Genomic DNA, 21717 nt, shown 5'->3' on the forward strand with positions numbered 1-21717 from the left:
GGAAAGTCAACAGCTAAACCGAGGAGGGCTGGCATCGTGGGGCAGGGGGGGAGGCACTGGGGGTATGGCAGGGAGATGGCGCCCAAGTCTGACTCACACACGTGAGGGGAAGGGGCCAGGGGGCAGGTGGGGGCACCGGGCGTGAGTGAGCAGGTGAGTGTCGTGGTCTGCCATCCGAAGTCGTTTTCTTGGCCTAACTTATCAGCTGTGCCTTCACAGGCCACGAGGCAGAGCTCCCTGCACGATGCTCCTTCAAGCCCTGTTGTTTTCAAATCGTAGTTCCCCCTTTTCCATTGCCCCTTTTTCCACTCTTTCAACCAGATTTTTGCGTGAGAAAGCGAGCACGACTGGGGTGGCCTCCCGCTCCATTCCCTCCAGCTCCCGCGTGCGCCTACAGGGTGACCAGCAGGCAGCTCTGCCTTCAGTGCAGGCTGGTGGCTGTGCAGAGTTGTTCTGACTCATGCCCTGCCGTTACCGAAGCAGTGTGGTCCCTCACTGGTAGTGGGTTTGTCAGGTCTTCTGGCGAGGGTGGCTGGCTGGTCCTGTCTTTCCAGGTGGCCTCACTTTCTCATAGCCCAGGTAGCCCAGAGACAGCTTTCTGATGCCAGGTTAACAAGGCCAGGCTTTGCTCCGCAGAGCAGACATGTTCGATTTCAAGAGGAAAAACTTGCTAGTCAAAAACAGAGAAATCAGATTCTGGAAGTTTTAAGGATTGGGTTGAAAAATCCAGGCGATTTCTGATTAAGCGTGTGTTGTTGCCTTCTCAGCTAGGATGCCACAGGTAGCTCAGGGGCTCCTGATGCGCCGTGGAAGGGCTGAGGAATGTCAGCGGCCAAATGAAAATCCAGGTTCAAAGTAGCAATTTGCTTTCTAAGCTCCACCACCTGACCTCCATTCAGCACAAGTTAAGGAGGACTGCAAAGGGCCAAGGACCATAGTCCAGCCCCCTCCTGCTAGGTCTTGGGCACCTCCACAGCAGTTTGAACACGTCTTATGGTCGAAGAGCAGTGAGGGAGGGGAGGGGGGCCATGAGGCTGAATTGCTCACCACGTGCCAGGCACCGTGCTGAGACCTGGAAAAGGGGGTCTGTGTTCCAACTCCAGTTCCCACGAGTGAGTCCACTGAGTCCTTTTAACCAGCCTACTGGGTCTCAGGTATCATCTCCTCTTGCAGAGGAGACAGGCTGAGAGAGATTGGGGGCTTAGCCAAGGTTTACAGCTCAGGAGCAACAGTCAGGATTCAAAGCCATGTTGTCTATTACTAGACCTCAGGTTCACGCTCCAGCTCTGTGCTAAGAACATGGCAGTTTCCTGCTGAGTTTGTAGCGATGGGGCCAGTGCAGCAGCCTTGGCAGGTGGCCCAGGATCCCAGGATGTTGGGCCACAGGTAAGGCCTTGTTTCTGGCTTCCTTCCAGATCCCAGGCCTTCCTTAATATTTCTGGGCCTCGGTTGGCACCAAGACAAGAAAGTTAGTATTCTGCACCCAGCGTAGACTCTGCACACCAAACCCATCACTAGACACCAGAGGCACGCTGGGTGCTCTCTTCGTATGTGTGAGGGATTAGAATGCAGGATAGAAACTGGGCATGTGTAGGAGTTAGTATTGGGGGTGTCAGGGGCCAGCCCAGCCCCTAGAGACCAGGGGCAGGGCTTATACTAGGAATCTCCATCAAGTAGGTTACTTTGGATTGCAAGAGACAAAAGAAAAGAAACTGTTCACTCATACCAGCTTCAAGTATGACTTGATCCAGGCATTAAATCATGTCAATCAGACCCAGTTTTTTGCTGCATTCTCCCGGCTTGGCCTCCTCTGCTGGTACCATTCTCAGGGAGGCTCTCCCTGGCTGCAGCAGCTCCAGACTGTATCCTTCCAGGGGTGAGACCAGCAGGAGGGTGTCACTTCCTAGTGACTGCCATACGAGGCATGGGTTCACTCATTGAACCAACTTTGATCATATTGCCTGTCTTAGAACCCATCATTGTGGCCAAGGGTTTTCTGTTGGCCACGAGTAAGGCTCTACCTGAAACACATACCTAAGAAGCACAGGAGGGGTAGTTCCTGGAAGGGAAATAAGGGGGCTATTATCAAAAGAAGGGAAAACAGATAAATGTGCACAGAAGCCAAACAGGAGACATTGTCCCAGGCCCTTGTCCTCTTGTCTGATGGCAGAGAAAGGTTCACACCCAGAGTGGTGGGGATCTTGAAATCAAGAGTATACATGGTGGAGGGCCAAGGTCAGAGGTCACCCAGGGCACCAGATAGAGAGGGGACAGGTGAGTGCATGGCAGGGAGGTACGAATCAGGGCTTGCAGGTTACAGAGATGGGCACAGTTGCCTGTGACCGCTTCTGGGGCGTGGAGTGTGCCGAGTCAGCTGCAACCCAGGGCCCAGAGGTGGAGAAAGAGCCAAGAACCTAGGTCACTTGTTCAGCAGATAATCACGGATACCTGTTCTGTGCCACATCTGTGAAAACAGGGTGACGATCGCAAGGCCCCTGCCTTCAGGGAGACCACGGTGTCACAGTGAGTGGTTCAACTTAATCCTGGTGGACAGAATCCATCTGGTGGTTTTGAAAGGCACAGACCTGTGCTGTATGATCGTGCCGCAGAGCATCTCAAAGTCCCTTTTCGTTTGTTTTAAACTCCAACCAGTTTGGTCCTCGGGGTGATTCCCCACCGGCATGCTCAGGAGGTGCCCATCACCTCATCACTGCTGACTTGCTGGAGATCACTGCAGAGTAGATGGAATGTTTAATTATTGCCCTTGCTCTCCATCCGCTTCAAGGACTAGGTAGAGAGCCCATTGTCCTCGTTTAGGTGGGAGCAGCCTCTCCAGGCTGTGTCTCAGATACCTGCTGATGGTTCTGAACCTGAGAGACCAAACAGAGCCGCTGTTCTAGCCTGTTCTCGGAGGGGGTGGCAACTGACTTCAGGTGGAATTCCCTGCACCTTGCCCCATGGCTTTCTCTGGCTGGTTGCAGTAGAGAATTCTTGCCTTCTAAATCGCTCCTTTGGCCCAAGGTAGAGTCTCCAGAAAGGTCCAAGTGAAATACACCAAGGCGTGGAAATGGGGCTGGCCGGCGGGAGCCTGGTGGATGGATGAAGCGTCGAGTCCAGAAGGGCAGGAGTTCTGAACTGGACTTTGCACCAAGGGAGCTGTCTTTGGTCCTCCTTCCCTTGGACAGAGCTCTTCCCCAGCTCTGGCCTGTCCCCTCTGACTCTCCACTCAGTGGGGAGCTCGGCTACCCCTGTGGTTTCCAGCACCACCTTTGCTCTGGCAGCTCCAGTGTCCGCTTTTCATCCAGCCCTGCCTCACGAGCTCCACTTGCTGCAGTGTCTCAGTCTGTCCCTGGCCTTCCCCAGACTTGCCCCACCCCAGTTGCCCTTGGATGTCAGCCGCACCGCACCCGTACATCCCTCAAATTCCTCGGGTCACCCGTCGCTCTCCTCCACTGGTCTGTGAGGCACAAGGGGCATCAGAAAACATCAGCAAGTAGTGAGATAGGAGGGCCCGTCAGCCCTCCACAGTGTGGGTCCCTCTCCAGGATTCTCTCCCCGGGGCACAGACTTGCTGGATGAAAAGGAGAATTTACCCAGCCACCAGGGCCCCCTCCCAGCCCCCTGCCCACGGCTGGGCCTGCTGGGCTGGAGGTACCTGCAGTCCTTGACATCTGGCCAGTTCCTTCTCACCCTGTGAGACTCTGCTAAGTGTCCCCACCCCAGGCAGAGTCCCTTCCTCTCCTCTAGTGCCCAGCACAATGCCGTGTTCACTCCTTCACCAGCTCCTCATGGACGTCTGCACCAGGCCAGGCCTCGTGCTGGGCGCTGGGGGAACCCAGAGATGAATGGGCTCCTACTGTCTCCAGTGCCAGGAATGGCCTTCCTCTTCTGCTCCAGCTGACAAAACGCCATCAACCTTTCAGGGCCCACTCAAGCGCCTCTCGCCCCACGAGCCCTCCCTGACTCCTCCAAGCAGAGCCATCCGTCCCCGCCCTGGGCCAGCACCGTCCTGCGCCTGACGCACTGTCCCCAGACAGGGAGAGTGTCAGCCTCATCTCCGTGACCTTAGCACCCTTGCAGGGCCTGGTGCAGATGAGTTGCCCAGTGAGTCTGGGGAGTGACCAAGTGGTGAGCGGTGAATACACGGAAGGCGGTGGGTCGTGGGGGGTGAGGGCAGCTCTGTGCACTCCCCATGCCCTTGAGCCACCAGTCAGTTCAGGGCAGGAGAAATCAAAAAAGGGAGGTGGCTCTTGGTCTGCAGGCCTGAGTTCACTTGAGGACCCCTGCGTGCAGTGCCGTGTGTGCGTGACAGGCCTCCTGCGTCCCCCAAGCCTGTCTACGTTCAGCAGTGTGACAGCAGGGTCTCTTTGCCAGAGGACTGACCAGAGCCTAAAAACAGCATTTCTTTTAAGGTCTGTGCTGGAGCAGCTCGGAATGCAGCTCCCTGCCAGGGAGAGATTGAGCCCAGCGGGACAAGAGCAGGAAATCTGATTCAGCGAGACCAGAGGAGGCATTTTCTCAGATTAGAATTCTATGTGCCAAAGGTGGAGAGTTTATCCCAGTAGGGAAGGGGAAATAAAACATAAAATATTGAAAATAAATTCTATCCCACAAGCACAATCCTCCGGGAGAATCAACTCAGTGTCGCTGCCGGTGTGGGGAGTCCCCGCCCTGTGGCCACGGGAGCGCTGTGCCCGGAGCTGCCTGTCACATTGTCCCCCATCAATCCCTGAGCCCTGCTGTGGACGAGGTAAACGATTAACCTGGCCGTGCTGGGGGAAGGGATGTCAAGGACTACCTGAGAAGTGGCAGGCTGAGGAGGCGTCGGATGGGTCGGGTCAGTTTTCATTCTCATGCAAACCCCTCCACAAGTATCATCTCACTGCGTCTTCTCAACAACCCTGTGAGACTGATACAGTTATTATTTTCCCGAGAAAGCTGATGCTCAGAGAAGTTAAGCAACTTGCCCAAGGTCACACAGTAAGTGGCAGAGCAAGATTTCCAAACCAGGTCTACCTGATGCTGGACCCCAGGCCCTCCCCTCACTGTACCCCTCTCATCGAGCCTTCTGCCTCAGTTCCTTCTGGTTCCTGGGGTATCTGGTTGTGGCTGCCAGTGGTTTGGGGCACGCTTAGACTCCAGCAGTACGGCTTAGGGTGGCTAGGGAGGTCAAGGTCACTGTTCTGCTTCTCCCCCACTCCTGGCTAAGGTTGACGGCTACTTCCTGGATTTGAGACTTTGCTTCCTCCCCAGAGTAAACCTAACAGAGCCCTGGATTCCTTAACACAGGGGTAAGAACAGCAGTGGCGCTGCCCTTCTGAGCGCCTGCTGGGCTCTGTGCAGAATGCTCTGCAGGTGTTTGCATTTTCTCACGTTATCTTCCCCAGACTGATGCAGGAGGGACCACGAGTGCCCCACTTTTCACTAGGGTCCAGCCCTAATCCCCTGGCTGGTAGGATGGATTCAGATTCAAAACCCTGGCTTCTTCCATCATACCGCCCATCTCAGCTGACGTGGGACAGCTTGGTGGTGACGGCAGCTCCCTGGCAGCAAAGGCTGCTTGCCAGCCTCCTGCACACTGGATCTGAGATGGCACTGACCGTGTCCCTAATTTAGGTCACTGTTTTTGCCAGCTTAGTTTTATTGTCAGTCTGCTTAGTTCCATGTCTTCTAGAATATTGAATCACATTTAGTTTATACTGCAAAGAATTTTACAATGTAATAAAAGTACTAAAAGAGAATGTATAAAAGGGACTTCTCCCAAGGGATCGCTGATTATATCCCACTTAACATGCAAAATGTGATGGGCGATTAACATTGCCTGGCAGCAGTCTAAACTGAATTTCTGAGATGTTACTGCCCATAACCATGGTATGGTCCATGGTTACAGCTACCTCTCAGCCCTCCTTGGGAAGCCCTACTCCCTGACGCCTTCTAGATGGATCCCTGTTTGCACTTTCTGGAGAGGTTGATAGAGAATGTTTCCAGAGGGGCAGTAGATTGAGCCTTGGTAAGATGGCGCCGCGGGAGGCCAGGTGGAGTGAAGCGATCAGCAGAGATGGTGGCTCTCCAGGTGTGCTGACCAGGGGATGGTTCTCTCCACAGAGACAGGGTGGGACAGAGGGCCACTTTCACCCCAGAGCTATCTACCAAACACTTTCCATTGCCCAAAACCATGATGACCAGCTAAGAATTCTTCCCCTGCTTTTTGTGATTAAAAATCCTGATGCCTTGGAGTATTTTGCCAGGCAGAACTCTGAGTCACTTTTTTATGCCTTCATTAATTCTTCCTTCACTTATCCAACATACTATGAGGCACGTCGAGCTCCAAGCCCTGTCCAGGTCCCCAGGGTCGCGAAGGAATGAGATGTGTGTCCTGCCTTCATGGCACTCTTTGTCTGGGAGACACAGTGAACAAACCATGCAGAAAGAGAAATGCTGGTAGAGGCAGCTGGTGAGGTAGGTGGAGGTAGACAGGGGCCAGGCCCTGGGGGAGCTTGAATCATACCTTGTGGGTGTCAGGAGCCAGTGAGGGATTATATTCAAGAGAATGGCATCTGGGAACATTCACTCTGGGCCACTGCTAGAAGGGGTGGAAGCAGGTGAGGCCAGGAGACCACTAACAATGCTGCCAGCATTCAGACGAGAGCTCGTGGGATGTGAGGATGAGGGAACGATGGGAGAAAGGTCCAGGGGACCAAAGGGACAGGACGCCGTGGTCCGCTGGATGCCCTCCGTGGGAACTGTTGAGGTTCACCTTGGAATGGCACAGGGCTGGATGCAGGCTGAATTTCTCTTCCTCTAACCAGCATGCTCTAATGAGATGTGAGGCACAGCCCATGATGAAAGGAGTGTCTGTTGGGATATACGGGGTCAATGCCGAAAGGCTCTGCAGAAGGACAAAATGGCCAGCTGGGAGGAACAGGGCACCTCCACCCTCGCTGTCCTGCTTTTGCCCTGGGGCTGTCTACCATCCTCCTTCCTTTCCCCCCTTGCTCTGGAACCTGTAACCAGGGTACCCATGGCTTACTCTACCCCATGCCCCATCCCAGGGTAGGAAAGGTTAGGGCTCCTTCTCGCTGGGTTGCCAGCTCTTCAGCGTCCCAGGGCATTTCTGCCAAGGATGATGTACAGTATTATGCTAAACCAGCTTTACAGACAGCCCCTTAAAATGCAAGCCTCTGTCTGTGATGGATGGAGAACATCCAGCTGTTTAGCCAACCCCTTATGGTTTGTTGCAAACCTGCAAGAACCACACATGGGCATCTTGTGAGGCCCGTTATGCCAAGGACCCCATAAATAAATAGCAGAGTCTGTCTTGGTGCGTCAGGGCTGGAGTATGGAAATAGAGGCACTGCATAAATAATACACGTTTGCAAGGTAAATACACAGTACGTTAGCGTGTGCAGCCATAACCAAACCACCCCACGTAACAACCACGATAAGCTCCAGGGTCTACCATGTGATTGGCTTCCATCCATCAGTGTGCATGCGGATTCAGAATGACCGCCGAAGGGAGGGGTCCTCCTGCACACTGACCTTGAGGCCTTGGAATCGAGGCGAGTGGTGAGATCGCAGGTGGGCACCCTGACCCAGAGCTCTGCTGCCAAGGTGTGAAACCTACCACGGCCATGTGTTCCTGCAGATGTCTGAAGGTCTGCCGCCAAGCAGCAGGCTGATTAGCACCAAGGTGCAGGATGCGATGGGTTGCACCTACAGGAAGAGGGCCGGCTGGGGGAAACGGATTTTCTCATTATGCAGATTCTCTCAGACTTAGGAGGGAGCCAGTGGATCGACTTTCCAAGCTTAAATGACTCTCACCAGAGCCCTGTAACTTTCAGCCTTTCACCCTGAAGGTTGGGCTGGGTTTTCAGAAAGTCAGTTTCCCATCTCCGCCACCCCTTTCTCAGCCCTGAACCCCACTGGGCATCTGGAGCTCCGAAGAGGCAGCCGACAGAATGGCCGCTGGAGTGGGTGCCCCTCCCCTCGGTTGTAATGGCACAATGCTGGATTTCAGTATTTTAAATGAAAAATATATGCAGTTAGCTGTGCACTGACAATGTCCTTGAGGATTTGACAGTGAGATTTTCCAGCAGTTGGTCTTCGTTAGGATCCTGGCGGTGTTTAATAAGGCAGTCGAACTGCTGGCACCTTGGGTTCCTGTTTGTTCTCCGAGGGCTCTGGGGCTGCTGCGGTAAGCACATCGACCAGAGCTGATCATTACAAGGGCGTACGCCACCATGAATAAAAATGTCACACGTTTTCCCATCTCACAGCGGTACAGAATGTCAGTCCTGTCAAACACACGTTGCAGGGAGCTGTGTGCAGTCCGTACAAATTGGAGAGCTGCATTCCCCCCCAGCCTTCTGATATTCTTCATTTGAAGCTGAAGAAAAACAGTTGTTAACCTATTAGCTAGGATTTTAAACTCTGCTGAGGCGGTGGAGGGCTAGACTTTGACACAGATAGAAATGTATGCCAGGGTCCAGGAATTTTAAAAACAGGTTCTCCATCCATTTGTTCTGAGGGAAGGAAAAAAAAAAAAAAAAAAAAAAAAAAACCTCTGTCTGGCGAACCTGACTGTCTTTAACAGACACTGGGGAAATTTGGGGATATTTCACATCTAAGCTTCCCACCTTTGCATTCTCCTCGAAAAGTCTCTTGCTCTTCAGGGTGGCCTTGGGCTCAACCTGTTAGACCAGGATAGCTCTAGGTTGGGAGTTTTTCCTGATCAGAAGCATGCCGTTCCTGATCAGAAATATCGCCAGCCTTGTGGACAGTGCGACTCAGTGATAGGATGACAACTAGTTGGTTCACATTAGTCAAATGCTGGGCAACGGCCTTACTGATCATTTGAGTCTAGTCCCACAGTCTTGGGCGAGCATTTACTTTGAACTGACCGCGTGCAGGCCTTGTGCCTAGAGCCCAGGATTCAGATGTGACCAAGACGCCACGGCACTCTCGAGGAACCCCTCGTCTTTAGGGGAGGGACAGAAGAAAGAAGCCGGGCTCTATCCAGCCAGGAAGAGAGGGATAGCTTCCAGGGAAGGGACAGAGGCTTGAGGGATGAGCCGAACCCACCGGGTAGGCAGGTGCAGGAAGGGCACCCAGGACGAGCACGTGCGTTGTGAAGGGCTGTGGCACATGAGTGGCAGGGCATGTCTTTGCAGGGCTGGAAAAATGGGCTGCTTGTGGTAGGGTGCAATATGGGGTGGGTGGGCCAGAGACTGGGTCTCGAATGGCCTGCCGAGAACTGTCTGCAGGACATGACCAGCTCCCCGAGCTGCGGGTGGACCAGGGCGGGGGGAGCTGGTGGCAGGGAGAGCAGCGTGGAAGCTGTCGTAGTCACCAGACTCCCTTTCCGGAAGATGCTGTGCGATCCTATCTGTACAACTGCAAAATCGGGAGAAGATCTTTATTTTAATTTCCTAGTGGTAGTACTGCTTGGGGTGGACACCATTCCAGAGATGATAAATTAGCCTTGGTTTTGCTGAGCTGGCCCCAGCCCTTAAACGCACCGAGCAAACCCTCCCCAAGTCAGGACACAGGCCTGGTGAAATGTAGGCGGCTGCAAAGACAAACCTTTCTGTGTGGTCAGAATGGACTTAGCAAGACAAAAACCTCAGAGGATATTGGGGGGAGGAACTCCCCAGGGAGAGGGGAGCACCCTCATTCTCAAGGGGATAAGATCCAGCATCTTCCTTCTGCCGTTTGTGTATCGGGTCTGATGGAAGGAGTGTGGGCTTCCTTGGGGTCAGACTTCCCTGGGTCTGGAGCCTGGTTCAGCCACCTGTTAGCGGTGAGGCCTGGGCAAGTCACTGAGCCATGCAGACTCGGTTTCTTCATCTCTCAAATGGGGATTTTTACCTTCTCTGCAGGGTGGTTGGGGTCATTAGAGACCTTACAGGCAGAGCTTCTAGTACAGAACCTGGAACATAGCAAGTGCCTCAAAACAGCTCCCCTGCCTCTGTCAGAGGGGGATTCTCTCTCCCAACATCTGGAAGCCCCTCCTGGCATCCCCCACCTCCTGGGAATGTCACCCAGGCACCCTTGATGGCATCCCAGATGGCTGCTCCCACGTAGGTAGCAGCGAAGCCCCCGCCTCCTGTTTCTGTCTGGGCAGAGAATGGCACGCGTCAGCAAGGCTCCCTGCCCCTGCCCAGCCACGGCCCGCATCTGCTGCCTGACCTCGGGCCGCCAATGGGATGCCACCTATTCAGACCGAGCAGCTGCACCTGACTAAAAACAAAGGGCTCCCCTCCCCCGCCCCACTGCTGTCCCCCCTCCCTCCCCCCGCCTCTGTCCCCCAAGCGGCCTGGGGTCACCCGGCCCCCTCGCAGCCTTCCCTCACAGCTGCCTTGCTGCTTTTGTTCAGCATGTGAACTTCCCCATCAGCCGAGCTCCTTGCACGGGAAGTAATCAGGGATCTTGACAAGGCTTCAAACCACAAATGCCACTACAAATTAACCAGCACCGCTACAAAATACTACTCCTGTCAACATCGGGGAAGAATGCGCTGCTCCCAGGACCGGGAGGAACCGTCTCTCAGCTCAGCTCTCACTGCCGCAGAGTGCCTGGGCCCAGCAGGGAGAGTGGCCTCGCAAGGTGACTTGTCGAGGGGGCTGAGTCCCCGGCAGCCGCTCTCCAGAGACAACGGCGTACAGAGCCGACAGCAGGTGCTACGGCTTTTCTTCAAGGGCCACCTTCAGTCCCCAGCACCACTGCAGAGGGTGCCTCAGGACGGCGAGTTGCAGGCATGTGGGAACCTCCCCCCGGAGTCCGACAGCCAGCTTCCTAACGTATTGTGCGAATTTGGGCCGGAGGGATTATGGCAGGGCTTCTATCCAGAGGTTTAGGACTGACTGAGATATACTGGGTAACACCTGGCGCGTTGAGGGTGCTCCAGGATGAGGCCCCTCCCAGCCTCCCTTTCCCAGTAAGAAGCACCTTGTCATCGTGTACAGGCAGGATGGAAACTTCTTCCTCAGCTCTGATGCAGAAGTCCATCCTGTGCAGTGTCTTTCCATGAGCATCCCTCCCAGATGACAGCCTGGAGCTGAGAGTTACCTCTGCGGATGCTGCAGGGCCGGAGGACCCCAGGGTCCCCTGTGGGGGCCCAGGGCCTGCCCAGTGCTGTTGGCACAGAGCGAGTGCTGTAGGACACCAGCGCTCAGTCTTCTCCAGCATCCTTGCTGACACTCTGAAGCGGAGGCAAGCATTTGATCCTCCCCAACAAGCAGGATCAGCTCTATCAAGTGTGGACGAGAGGATTCAAGATAATGACAGGAGTTGGGGGACAGGCGAGAGCTGTGCCTGAGAGAGCTGGTTGGGCATTTCAAAGGAGACACTCCACACAAATATAGCTTCAATACACTCCTTTTTGGAGGCCTATCAAAAGAAGCCCTCTTTTATTTTCATACCTTGCATAATAGCGGCTCTCCCTTCCCGAGGAGTAGAGGAGCCTTGCTCTCAGCCCAGAGGCCCTTTGTAAAGCCACAGAAAGCTTTGTCTTCCTACCCAACCAGGCCCGTTTCATGCACAGGTCAGAGCATTGATGTGGCTACTAGCCAGGAAAATTAACCAGGTGAACTCTTCCCTCGCTAAACAGTAACAGGGTTTAATTGTGAATTTTCTCTTTTACCCTCTCCATTCCTGGAAGCGTATCTGGTTGGGGCACATCCCTGGCACAGAAAAGCCCACAGCATCTCCCCAGCCTCCCCTTTGGGGATGCCAGGGCCTCTTCCAGGTGAGCTAGATGGGAGTCTGACAGAAAAGGGACAGTTCAGAATACCATTCAGACCCAAAGGACCTGAGACCCCCTTTGAGGCTGACCTTGGAGGCCACCGTTCTCATGCCTCCAGCCGCCATCGGGCATGCCCCACCTTCTCTGGCCCTCAGAAAGGGTAACGGCAGGGGCTCTGGCTGCCACCTCAAGCAGGTTGCCTCCCTACCCCAAGCTTTGCATGCATAGACCTCGGCCTTCAGTGAAGCTGCTTGATCCCTGTGGCCTCGGGCATCTCCGATCTTCTGCCCCCTTCCCCTCACCACCAGTCCCCGCTTGGGGTCTGGCCTGTCCACCCACTGACTTTGACATTTCACTTTCTGTGTGGCCTTAGGTAGCGCCTGTTTGCCCTCCCTGAGTCTGCTTTACCAGCTGTGAAGAGGGGAGGCTGATTCTGACCTTAAAGGGATGTTAAAGGGATAGTCCCAAGGTGTGTCCTCCATGGGGACTGAGGAAATCCATGCACTGGTTCCCAAACAGCCGGCCCCTCCCACATCCATCACAGGACTCCTGCTCCAGTGCACAATTAACTTGAGACGAGCTCTTCGACCCTCTTCTGAAGGCCTGTCATCCACTGCTTGGTGTGACCCTGGGCAAGTCTTTGCCTCCGCTCATCTGTGAAATGGAATAATGACCCTCGTTCCCGGGACAGCAAATGCGCTGGTTAGGCGTTAGAAGACAGCGGGCCACCGGAGCTTCGGTTCTGCCCACCTCGCAGGCTGCCCCCACCTGTAACCCCGCTTCACTCTCTGCCCCATGTCCACGCCTGGCGGTGAAGCATTCTCCACCCTGCAGCCCCGTGTAGGGCGCCCGTTCATTCATGCCACGCAGGTAATTAAGTTGATATTCCAACACGGCTTCCCCCCCGACCTTTTGGAAACAATGTGTTTTGCTGCATCAACAAATTAACTGCAAATCAGATGCTGTCCTCATAAATGTGGGTTTCATATCCAATGAGCATACTCACCTGGTCCACACGGCTGACAGATACAAACGCCGAGGGTCAGGCAGAGACCGTCAGAGGCCAAAAGAGTTCCTCTCTTCTCTGGGACTTCCATGTCAATCACACTTTGGGGCTTACCCTCTCACGTTCACATCTCCCAGCAGTCACATGCCAGCTGACGAGTTGACAGCATGGAGGTCTGGGCGGGCCCCCTTGGCCGGAAGGGAGTGTCTGTCCTCAGGAGCCCACCCATCCTCCTCCCATCCATCTTTGACACCAAGGCCTCTGATATGTCCCTCCCTGCCTAAATCCCTCCCACTGCACTCAGGAGGAAATCCACACTTCTTAGGCTGACAGTCAAGGCCTTGTATTATGTGACCCCACCCACCAGCCGTTCCTCCTGGCCTGCCCCATCCTCATATTCACCCTCGCTTGGTTTTGTTGGATCACTGGGGTTCCCATCTCATGCACCTAAATTCCGTACCACCCCCGTCGGGTAGAAGAGCCCCTCCTTGGTACCTCCACAGACCTCTTTCCACCTGTATTATAACCCCACCATCAGAGTGGGAGCCCTTTGAGGGCAGGACTGGGTCTTATTCACTGGTGTGCCTCTTGCCTGTACAAAGCATACTGCATTGTTTGTTGAATGAATCAACACGTGAATCTCCTTTGGAAAGCACTGGAAAGAGATGCTCAAATAAGGAAGGAAGGGGAGGATGTCAGTCATTCTTTCACCAGCCTTTTCTCTAAGGCACAGATCTCTTAACAACATAGTGCAACTTCAGAAGGGATATGGGTTAGAAAACCCGAATCAGAAAGGATTCCAGATGACTTTGGAAATTTTGGTTGACAAGGATAGCACAATGGACTAAGGATGCCTGCTTGTTTTAGTTCCTGCTACTAGCTCTGTGACCTCATACTAGTCACTTAACCTCTCTGGGCCTCCTGTTTCTTGCCTCTGTTACAGGGAAATAACGCTCCTCTAACTTGCCTCACCAGGGAATGTGAGGCTCAAAGGAAAGAAGGGAAGTAGAAATGCTTTGAAAGGAAAACGCATCATGTAAATAGAAGAGATTAGTAAAATCCAGTCCCTTTCAACAGCGCCCTGCTCACAGCACACTCCCTTGAAAAACCAAGGTCCTCACGTTCACAGGACTCTTCTGGGAAGACTGGTGGGTTTAAGGGAAGGACAGAGGATTGGATGGTCTTGTTTCATCAGCAGGTTGCCAGACCAGCGCCTCCCACAGCTGTAATGCACTCTTGCAGCACCCTCACACCAGTGCCTGTGACTCAGGAGTTATTTCCATTTTACAGAAGGGTTAACTGGGGCTTAGATTAAATAACTTGCCAAATGGCAGAGCCAGTATTGAACTCAACTAGAAAATGACAGAGTCAAGACACGCACGTGAGTCTTTCCACCAAATTATGTGTCTTGGGGTTTTAGCCCAAATGCTCTTTGTACTCTAAGAAAGGTATTTTTCCGTGACGTGGGTCAAATTCCATTAGACCATACACTCCTTAAGGACAGACTGTGTCTTAGTCTCCTGAATCCCCAGGGCCTGGCCCCAGGTAGTTTTTCCCTCACTTCGCATGGGGGAGTGAATCTGCTTCCCGACTACACGTGACCCTCAGGAAGGCATGTGCCTGCGCCCCATCCCTCCTGCCACAGCTCAGCTCACGAAGCGCCAGGTGAATTGTTGAACAGAACTCTTCTTAGCCGAAGGTTGCCAAAGGCTCAGCCTTTCTGAACTCGCTTAAGAATCAGCAGCCAGTGTATCTAGGGTACTGAGGATCACATGTGACACGATTTCTCTGCAAAAGTGCCCAGACCTCTTGATTCTCAGCTCCCAGGCTCCTCTGGTTTTGTCTCCTCTTCCTCCAGCAGTAGGAGGAGCCCTGGGTTGGCAGTCAGGCGGCCTGGGAGCAGGTCACTTCCCCCCCCTCCAGTCTGTCTCCTTGTCCGTGGAAGGATAAGCTCCTGGCACCGGAGCCGTGGGAAGAGACAGACAAGCGCGCACTGGCCCTGGCCCTCAAGGAGTGCGGCCGGGGGTGGGGACCCCGGCTCACGGAAATGACTTTCACTGTATCTGGCCAGCTCTGCAGTCTTGTCGGACCTCACCTCACCCTGTTACAGCCCCATATTCAGTTACTCCCTGATTCAGCTTCCCCAGCACTGGAGCCACGTTCTAGAAAACGGTATGTCGAGTTGATTCTCCCCTAGCTTCTCTCTTCACCCCCTCCTCCCGCCCAAGTTACCACCATTCCACCCTTATGGGCTGTTCTAACTGTCCCCAGAGTACTCAGCTCTCCCCAAGCTGTGTCCCCCACTCTCATGCCACCCAGCATATTTGGGAAACTGCAACCACCATGACCCAACAGCCCTACTACTTCCTCCCCTCCAAGAAGCAGAAGCTTCTTAGCAGCGTATCCACTGTGTGCCTTGCCCTGAGGGATCTGCCGTGATATACCCGGCATCCCTGCAGTGAGTCCTCACGGCCACACTCAGGACAGTTGTACCACGTTACCATTTCTTGGTGTCTATAAATTCCCCTGGTTTACTAGCTTCTAGGTTAGGTGTGGTCAAGAGGCTGCTTTCCTCCCACCGTTTATAAATTCAGTTGCAAAAGAACTAGCACTTCCTGATGACAATCAAAGCAAAATAAATTAATCACAGAATCTAGAGAACTAACATGTGTTGAGTTTCTACATGTGCCAGGAAGCTTCAGCCAAAAATCTTTGCTGAGCACCTATTTAGCCAGTACCATACTAGATAAACAGAGAAATGCAAGGAGTGAGCTGATAATTACAACCTTTGTGCTGTGAATACATGGGGGGCAAAGCACCTGACCCATGCTCCTCAGGGAAGGGCAGGGAGGGCCTCCTGGGGGAGGCAGTGCTTGAGCCAGACAGTGAAGGACAAATAAGAGGCACCAAGAGTGAGACAAAAGGAGATGCAAGGTGTTTAAGAATCCGCCTGCCAATGCAGGGGACACGGGTTCGAGCCCTGGTCCGGGAAGATCCCACATGCCGCGGAGCAACTAAGTCCGCGTGCCGCAACTACTGAGCCTGTGCTCTAGAGCCCGCGAGCCACAACTACTGAGCCCACGCACCACAACTACTGAGCCCACGCACCAAAACTACTGAAGCAGCCCGCACGCTCTAGGGCTCACGTGCTGCAACTACTGAAGCCCTTGCGCCTAGAGCCGGTGCTCCGCAACAAGAGAAGCCACTGCGATGAGAAGCCCGCGCACCACAACGAAGACCCAGCACAGCCAAAAGTAAATAAAAATTAAAAAAACACTTGGGCTTTCAGGGAGAGCAAGGGGCTGAGCGGGGCGGGGTTGGTGGGGGAGATGCACCAGAGATGAGATTGCAGAGGCTTATGGGTGGGGCCCAGAATCCGGAGGGCTTTGAGCACTTCAGTTAACATTTTCCAGACGATATTAACAGGTGTTTTAGGGGAAGTGAGTCTATATCCAAATAAATGTGGGAAATGGGACTTTTACCAAAAAAAAAAAAGGAGTTAATAGTGTTTTGCCTGTTCACGGTAAGGTGTTTTATTGCAAGGGTTGGCAGCCTTTGCTGTGCTAACCAGCATTGTGAATCCCCAAATGGAGCAAGACACAGCACTTCCCAGACTTGTCTGGCTGGAGAACCCCCTTTTCTTCTTTCATACAATGCATCTCCCAGGATGGTTTCTCAGAAGACACCTTGGGAGATGCCAGCCTTCCACTGAGATGCTTTAGGCTAGCAAATGACATAATTGGGCGTGTATTTTTTTAAGTCCACTCTGGAATAAGCATGGAAGATAGATTGGGAAGGGGAGAGGCTGGAGGCAGGCAAACCTGATAATGATGATAGTTGCTGGCGTCTACGGGCTGAAGATCTTCGCGAACATCTTCTCATCGAAACTTCCTAACAGCCCCCTTGGGTAGGTAGTGCCATTACCTGCATTTACAAATGAGGAAAGTAAGGCTTGATGGTTAAATCTTGGGCCACAGGATGAGTGGAGGGATGGGGTTCAATCTGAGATTGTCTGACCCCAGAGGTCACCTCCTGAACGCTGCCACCCCCGCCAGCAGGGACAGAAATGCAGGTCAGAGGTGACTAGTGATGAGGGCTCTGGGGCTAGAGAAGGAGGTCACCCAGAAGCAGAGTGGCCGAGGACAAGGGAAGCTGAGGGTGATGGGGGAAGTGGGGCTTGTGTGTGAGAGTCGGGGGGTTGGGACAAGTGCAGCAGCCTATGCACTTGGTGGCCATGCTCATCTCGTTGGGTGGCATCCTAACCCCAGATAGCCTCCAAATGAAGAAGGGTCACCGAGCACGGGTTGGCCTACACTCCTAATGGCACAGGATCTGGGAAGCCAGACTTTATCTCCATCCACATGTGCTCTCGAAGTGCCATGAGGGACCCCAGTTCTCCACCAAGTCAGTCGGCCAATTTTCTCCATAGGCCACTCTGACAGGCCCTTTGCTGACACCAGGGATCCAGGGACGCCTGAAGCATGGCCCGTCTCTCCGGGAGCCGGTTGTAGAGAATGAGTTCTGAGGCAAGTTTACTACCTGGAGGACCACTCCAACCAAGTGAAGCTCTGAAGTGCTGTCCACGAGAAACGTAACAGGAGCCACACATGCAAGTCACATACGGAATTCTAAATTTTTTAGTAACTGCATTTAAAAAGTAAAAAGAAACAGATGAGATTAATTTTAATAATATATTTAACTGAAATATCCAAAACATTTTCATTTCAACATATAATCAATATAAAAAATTATTGAGATATTTTGCATTCTCTTTTCAAACTAAGTCTCTGAAATCCAGCGTGCATTTTACACTTACAGCGCGTCTTAATTTGGGCTCGCCAGGTGTGGCCATTGGCTCCTGTAGTGGGCGGTGCAGGTCTGGACTTTGCGGCGTACTGATGGACCTCTGTGAACCGCGAGGTTCACAGAGGACCTAACTGGAAGCCTCCCAGGGCTCACCGAGCGTCTGTGACCTTGGTCTAGTGTGGACCTTTCCTCTCCTTACTCTGTCTGCCCATCCGCCCCACTGTCCAGGGCATCTAGATGGGCAGGCCATTGACAGAACAAAGCTTGACTTTCGAGATAAAGGGTTTGAGGAGCGAGCTAAGAGGTCTGTGCTCTGTTGATTTTTATTCAAGTCCTGAGTTCAAAAGTCAAGCATTTTGTGCAAAACTTTTATTTGTACCTCAGACATTTACTGAGCAGATATTTTTTCCCGAGGCACAGGGTTGAATCTCTTAAGGAAATGAACATCTGAAGGAGAATGGGGGGCGGGGAGGGGAAGATACGTGGTGGTAGTGAGCGATGAGTCTGAGCACTGAAGGCAGCATCTGACCTGCGTGAATTCTTGAAGGATAAGTAAAGGTTTGCCAGGCACATCAGGATGGGGTTGGTCATTCCACCTGCTGGGCAGGCAGGAAGCAGGCCTGAGAGCCTCAGGCCATTTGAGGGTCTGCTGGTGAGCACAGGTTGGGAGGGGTCTGGGTGGGGCACGGCAGAACCCAGGTCTTGGAGGATTTGGAATGCCAGCCCAGGGCCTTGTTGAACTGTGTGTGGCCCCAGGACAGGAGGGGACAGCAGAGGTCTCGAAGCTGGGGTGCGGCAGGGTCACATTGCATTTTAGAAGATCCCCCTTGGCCTGTGTGGAGAATGGCTGAGGAGATCCTGCGGGGGGGCCTGTTTGGAGGTGATTACAGTGATCCAGGCTTGAAGTGGAGAGGAGGGCCTCGGACACGGGATGTGCAGGAGCTGGTGACCGGCCGAGGCAGCAGGAGGCGTCGAGGACGGCCCTTGGGCTCCCGCTTGGGGGCTGAATGCTTGGAGCCGTGTGTGGAAATGCATCAGACCATCTCCGTGTGTACTGATTCCTTAAGTTTCCACTTTAATGCAGCCGCAGAGACTCCATCCCACTCGCCCGCCGCCTCCCAAGATACAGCGCTCGAGGCCCGTGAGTAGCCGGTGGTACTGCCCTCCCGCCTAACACTGCCTGAGCCGTCTCCCCGCCTGACTAAACCTCGGGGGTCTGAACTCAGCTGCCTTGCCAAAGAAAACCATGAAGTGGGTTATTCAGCTTCCCGCTGTGTGGCATGTCCCTGGACTGGCACTTTCTGGGCTTCTCTCTCCTTTTTCTGAATCAGTTTGGTGACTCGCAGGTCAGAGCCGTAGGCAGCAGGGTCGCCGTGTGGTGTGTTTGCCGTGTGTGCATCGTTCGAGCGCATCTCCTGGCTTGAGCCACGTTGCTAGCCAATGAGCTTTAAAGGCTGCAGCTGCCTCTTCCTCACAAAGGAAGCAGAAATCTGGCAGCAGGGGTCTGTTCCGCCAGATCTCGGTTTGCAGATGCATTTGATATCCCTTCCTGGGGGGTAGAGGCTACGCCCAGGGAATATTGAACCGGCTCAGATGGAGACCGGTCGCCTCATCTCCTGGGCCTCACGTGGGGTCCACCCTCCCAAGCGAAGCTCCAAGTAAGGGCGGAAAAGCAGGAGGAGATGTGATAAACCCACCAACACCTGGGATTGGGTGGGCAAGGGAAAGAGACCCATCCGTGTTTTCTCAAGAGAACATACCTTGGGAACATATGGGGTGTGGGTCCCATGTTGAGCATCGGTGAAGTCCTTTTTCTCGTGGGCTCAGACTTTGGTCGTGCTGAGAGGCCTGATAACTTTAGCAGGTTCCCTTAAAGTGGGAAGGAAACTTGCCGGGACCATTGAGTGAGGGCTGTTTACCAAGAGAAGAGCTTCTCTGTTTCTTGTTCAAAGCGGCCACCACTCTTGCAGTCCAGCAAAAGCGGCCCTCAGAGTTCCCCATAAGCCCGAGTCCCACTCCCTCCCGCCGCCCCACTGCGGTGTCCACATCCATCTGGAAAGGTGTGGCGGCCCAGGGGTGCAGCTGACTAGGCGGAACTGTGTCTGTTTCTTTTTTTTTTTAATTTAAGAGTTTATTTGAGCAAAAATTGATTCGAATCAGGGAGCACCAAACCGGAAGTGGTTAGGAGCGCTCTCGAACTGTGTCTGTTTTGAATCCTAGGCGCACGTACCCAGCATCAGTTGGGTGGCCGCTCTCTGCGCGGATATTGGAAAGTTCTGTGGCACTGTTTCCCTTCCCTTCCCTACCGCATGTGGGAGTTAGAGGGCTGGGGTGGAGGCAGCCGTGACACTGCAGTTCCAACCACGTGTGGCAGATCCATCCTGTACCCCAGTCCAGCCGTGATCAGCACTGCTGTCGAGGGGCTGGAATGTTTCTGCTCGCTGTCATTGGAAGGAAGTCACAAACAGCAAAAAGAAAGCGCTTTGGGGGACAGGAAGCCAGCTACTGGGTCAAAGCTTGTGTGATTTAGTGAGAATTTCAGTACAGTCATTAGCAACATGGCTTTGGAGAGTAGACAGAGCCAGGCTTGAGACCAAAGTTGTGTGACTCTGGGCAGGTCCTGAAGCTCTCTGAGCCTCTCTCCTCTCTCTCGAATACACCCTCATTCATGGAGGTTTCTGTGAGCATGATATAGATGACATTTGTAAAGCACCTAGCACAGTGCCTGGCACCCAGTAGCAGTTCTTACTCTTCTTAACAGGTTTCTAAATCTTCCAGCTTCTAAGGAATGACCCAGTCTCTTAATAATCATCATTCACCTAGGATTTTCATAGTCGGCAAATCATTCTTGGCCACATCAACCCCGCTGAGCCTCACAGTGACTCTATGAAGTAGGCATTGCCTCCACCTGTTTTAGAGATGAGACAACCGAAGCCCAGTGACTTAACCCAAGTCCCTCAACTACACAGAGGGGTCACCAGACTCTAGAACACATGGTCTTTTCGGCATACCAAGCTCCCCAGACCCTTCATCTCCATCTCCACAGAGTACAAAGGACTGGGGCAGAGCCTTCAGGTGAGAAAAAATTCATCAGCAACCGGCTGGGCTTCCTGTGGAATCTCTGCGGCAGTGTTAGACCCTGGCAGGCATGCAGAGGTGAAGGGGATTGACATTTACTGAGCACCTTTTGTGTGCCTAGACTGTGCTCCTTTGTCCTTACAACAGCCTGCAGGAGGCAGACGCTGTTTCCCCAGATGGCAACCGAGACCACAGAGATTGTAAGAGGCCACGCTGGCCCTTGAGCCCAGGCCTGCCTCTCTGCCCTGCCTCTCCCCACTCCTCACCACGCAGCCTCTCCCAAGCCAATGTCATCCAGAGGGTAGCTCTCAGAAGTCCTTGAAGAGACCTAGGACCCAAGACAGGCAGGGAGTCTCTTAGAAAGTGTGATCCGGGGCAGGATTGCTCCCCTTGGAAGAACTCAGGTACTGGAGACAGCTACTGTGGGCTCCACGTTGTGTCACCAGCGTGGGGACTCGTATAGATTGGGGGGCGAGGGGGCTGGAATTCAGCCACATCCGTTGGCGACTGAGGACTTGGGAAGGCAAGTATTGCCCTGAGCAAAGCCTGAGCAGCAGCTGCCTCTGCCTCCGCCCTGGTGCAGGAGGTGACCAGCCCGGCACGCAGGGCTGCACCCCCCTTGGGTTATGAGACTTTGAAGAGGCAGGTACCTAGCAGAACTGATTCTCCTGGGCCTGGAAGTCAGAGAGGCCTGTCCTGGTTTGAATCACAGCTTGGACACTTCTTGACTGTGTGATGTTAGGCCAGACGCATACCTTCTCTGAGCCGTAGTTTCATGATCTGTAGAATGGCTTGCTACACCTACCTGGTGGGGTATGAGGTCATATATGTGTAGCACCTAGCACAGTCCCTGGCAAGAGGTGGGTACACGTACCCCAGTTCTGCCAACCCAAACACCTTCTGCCAAGCAGAGTCACTATGGGACTAATTTGGGAGCCGTAGAAGTTTTGTGCTTCCTCGGCCTTGCGTTCCCCAGTGCGCCAGGGTCTGTTCACTCCGAGTGCATTCATGCAAGCATTTCCAGTGGGCACCACTGCACACTAGGAGTGAACCTGGGGCATGTGGGCTATGGAACCCCTCAAGG

General features: G+C 53.6%; 1 protein-coding gene across 1 annotated transcript in view; it reads left to right on the plus strand.

The window, feature by feature from the left end:
* DENND1A (DENN domain containing 1A) overlaps positions 1 to 21717 on the plus strand; it is a 293403-nt gene that overhangs the window by 247033 nt on the left and 24653 nt on the right. Inside the window, exon 16 of the mRNA XM_082656160.1 lies at positions 18640 to 18696. Coding sequence (XP_082512286.1) covers positions 18640 to 18696 — 57 coding nt within the window. The remainder of the gene's footprint in view (positions 1 to 18639; positions 18697 to 21717) is intronic.

Source organism: Grampus griseus (genome assembly GCF_964374135.1).
Source record: "Grampus griseus genome assembly, chromosome: 6".
Lineage (NCBI taxonomy): Eukaryota > Metazoa > Chordata > Mammalia > Artiodactyla > Delphinidae > Grampus > Grampus griseus.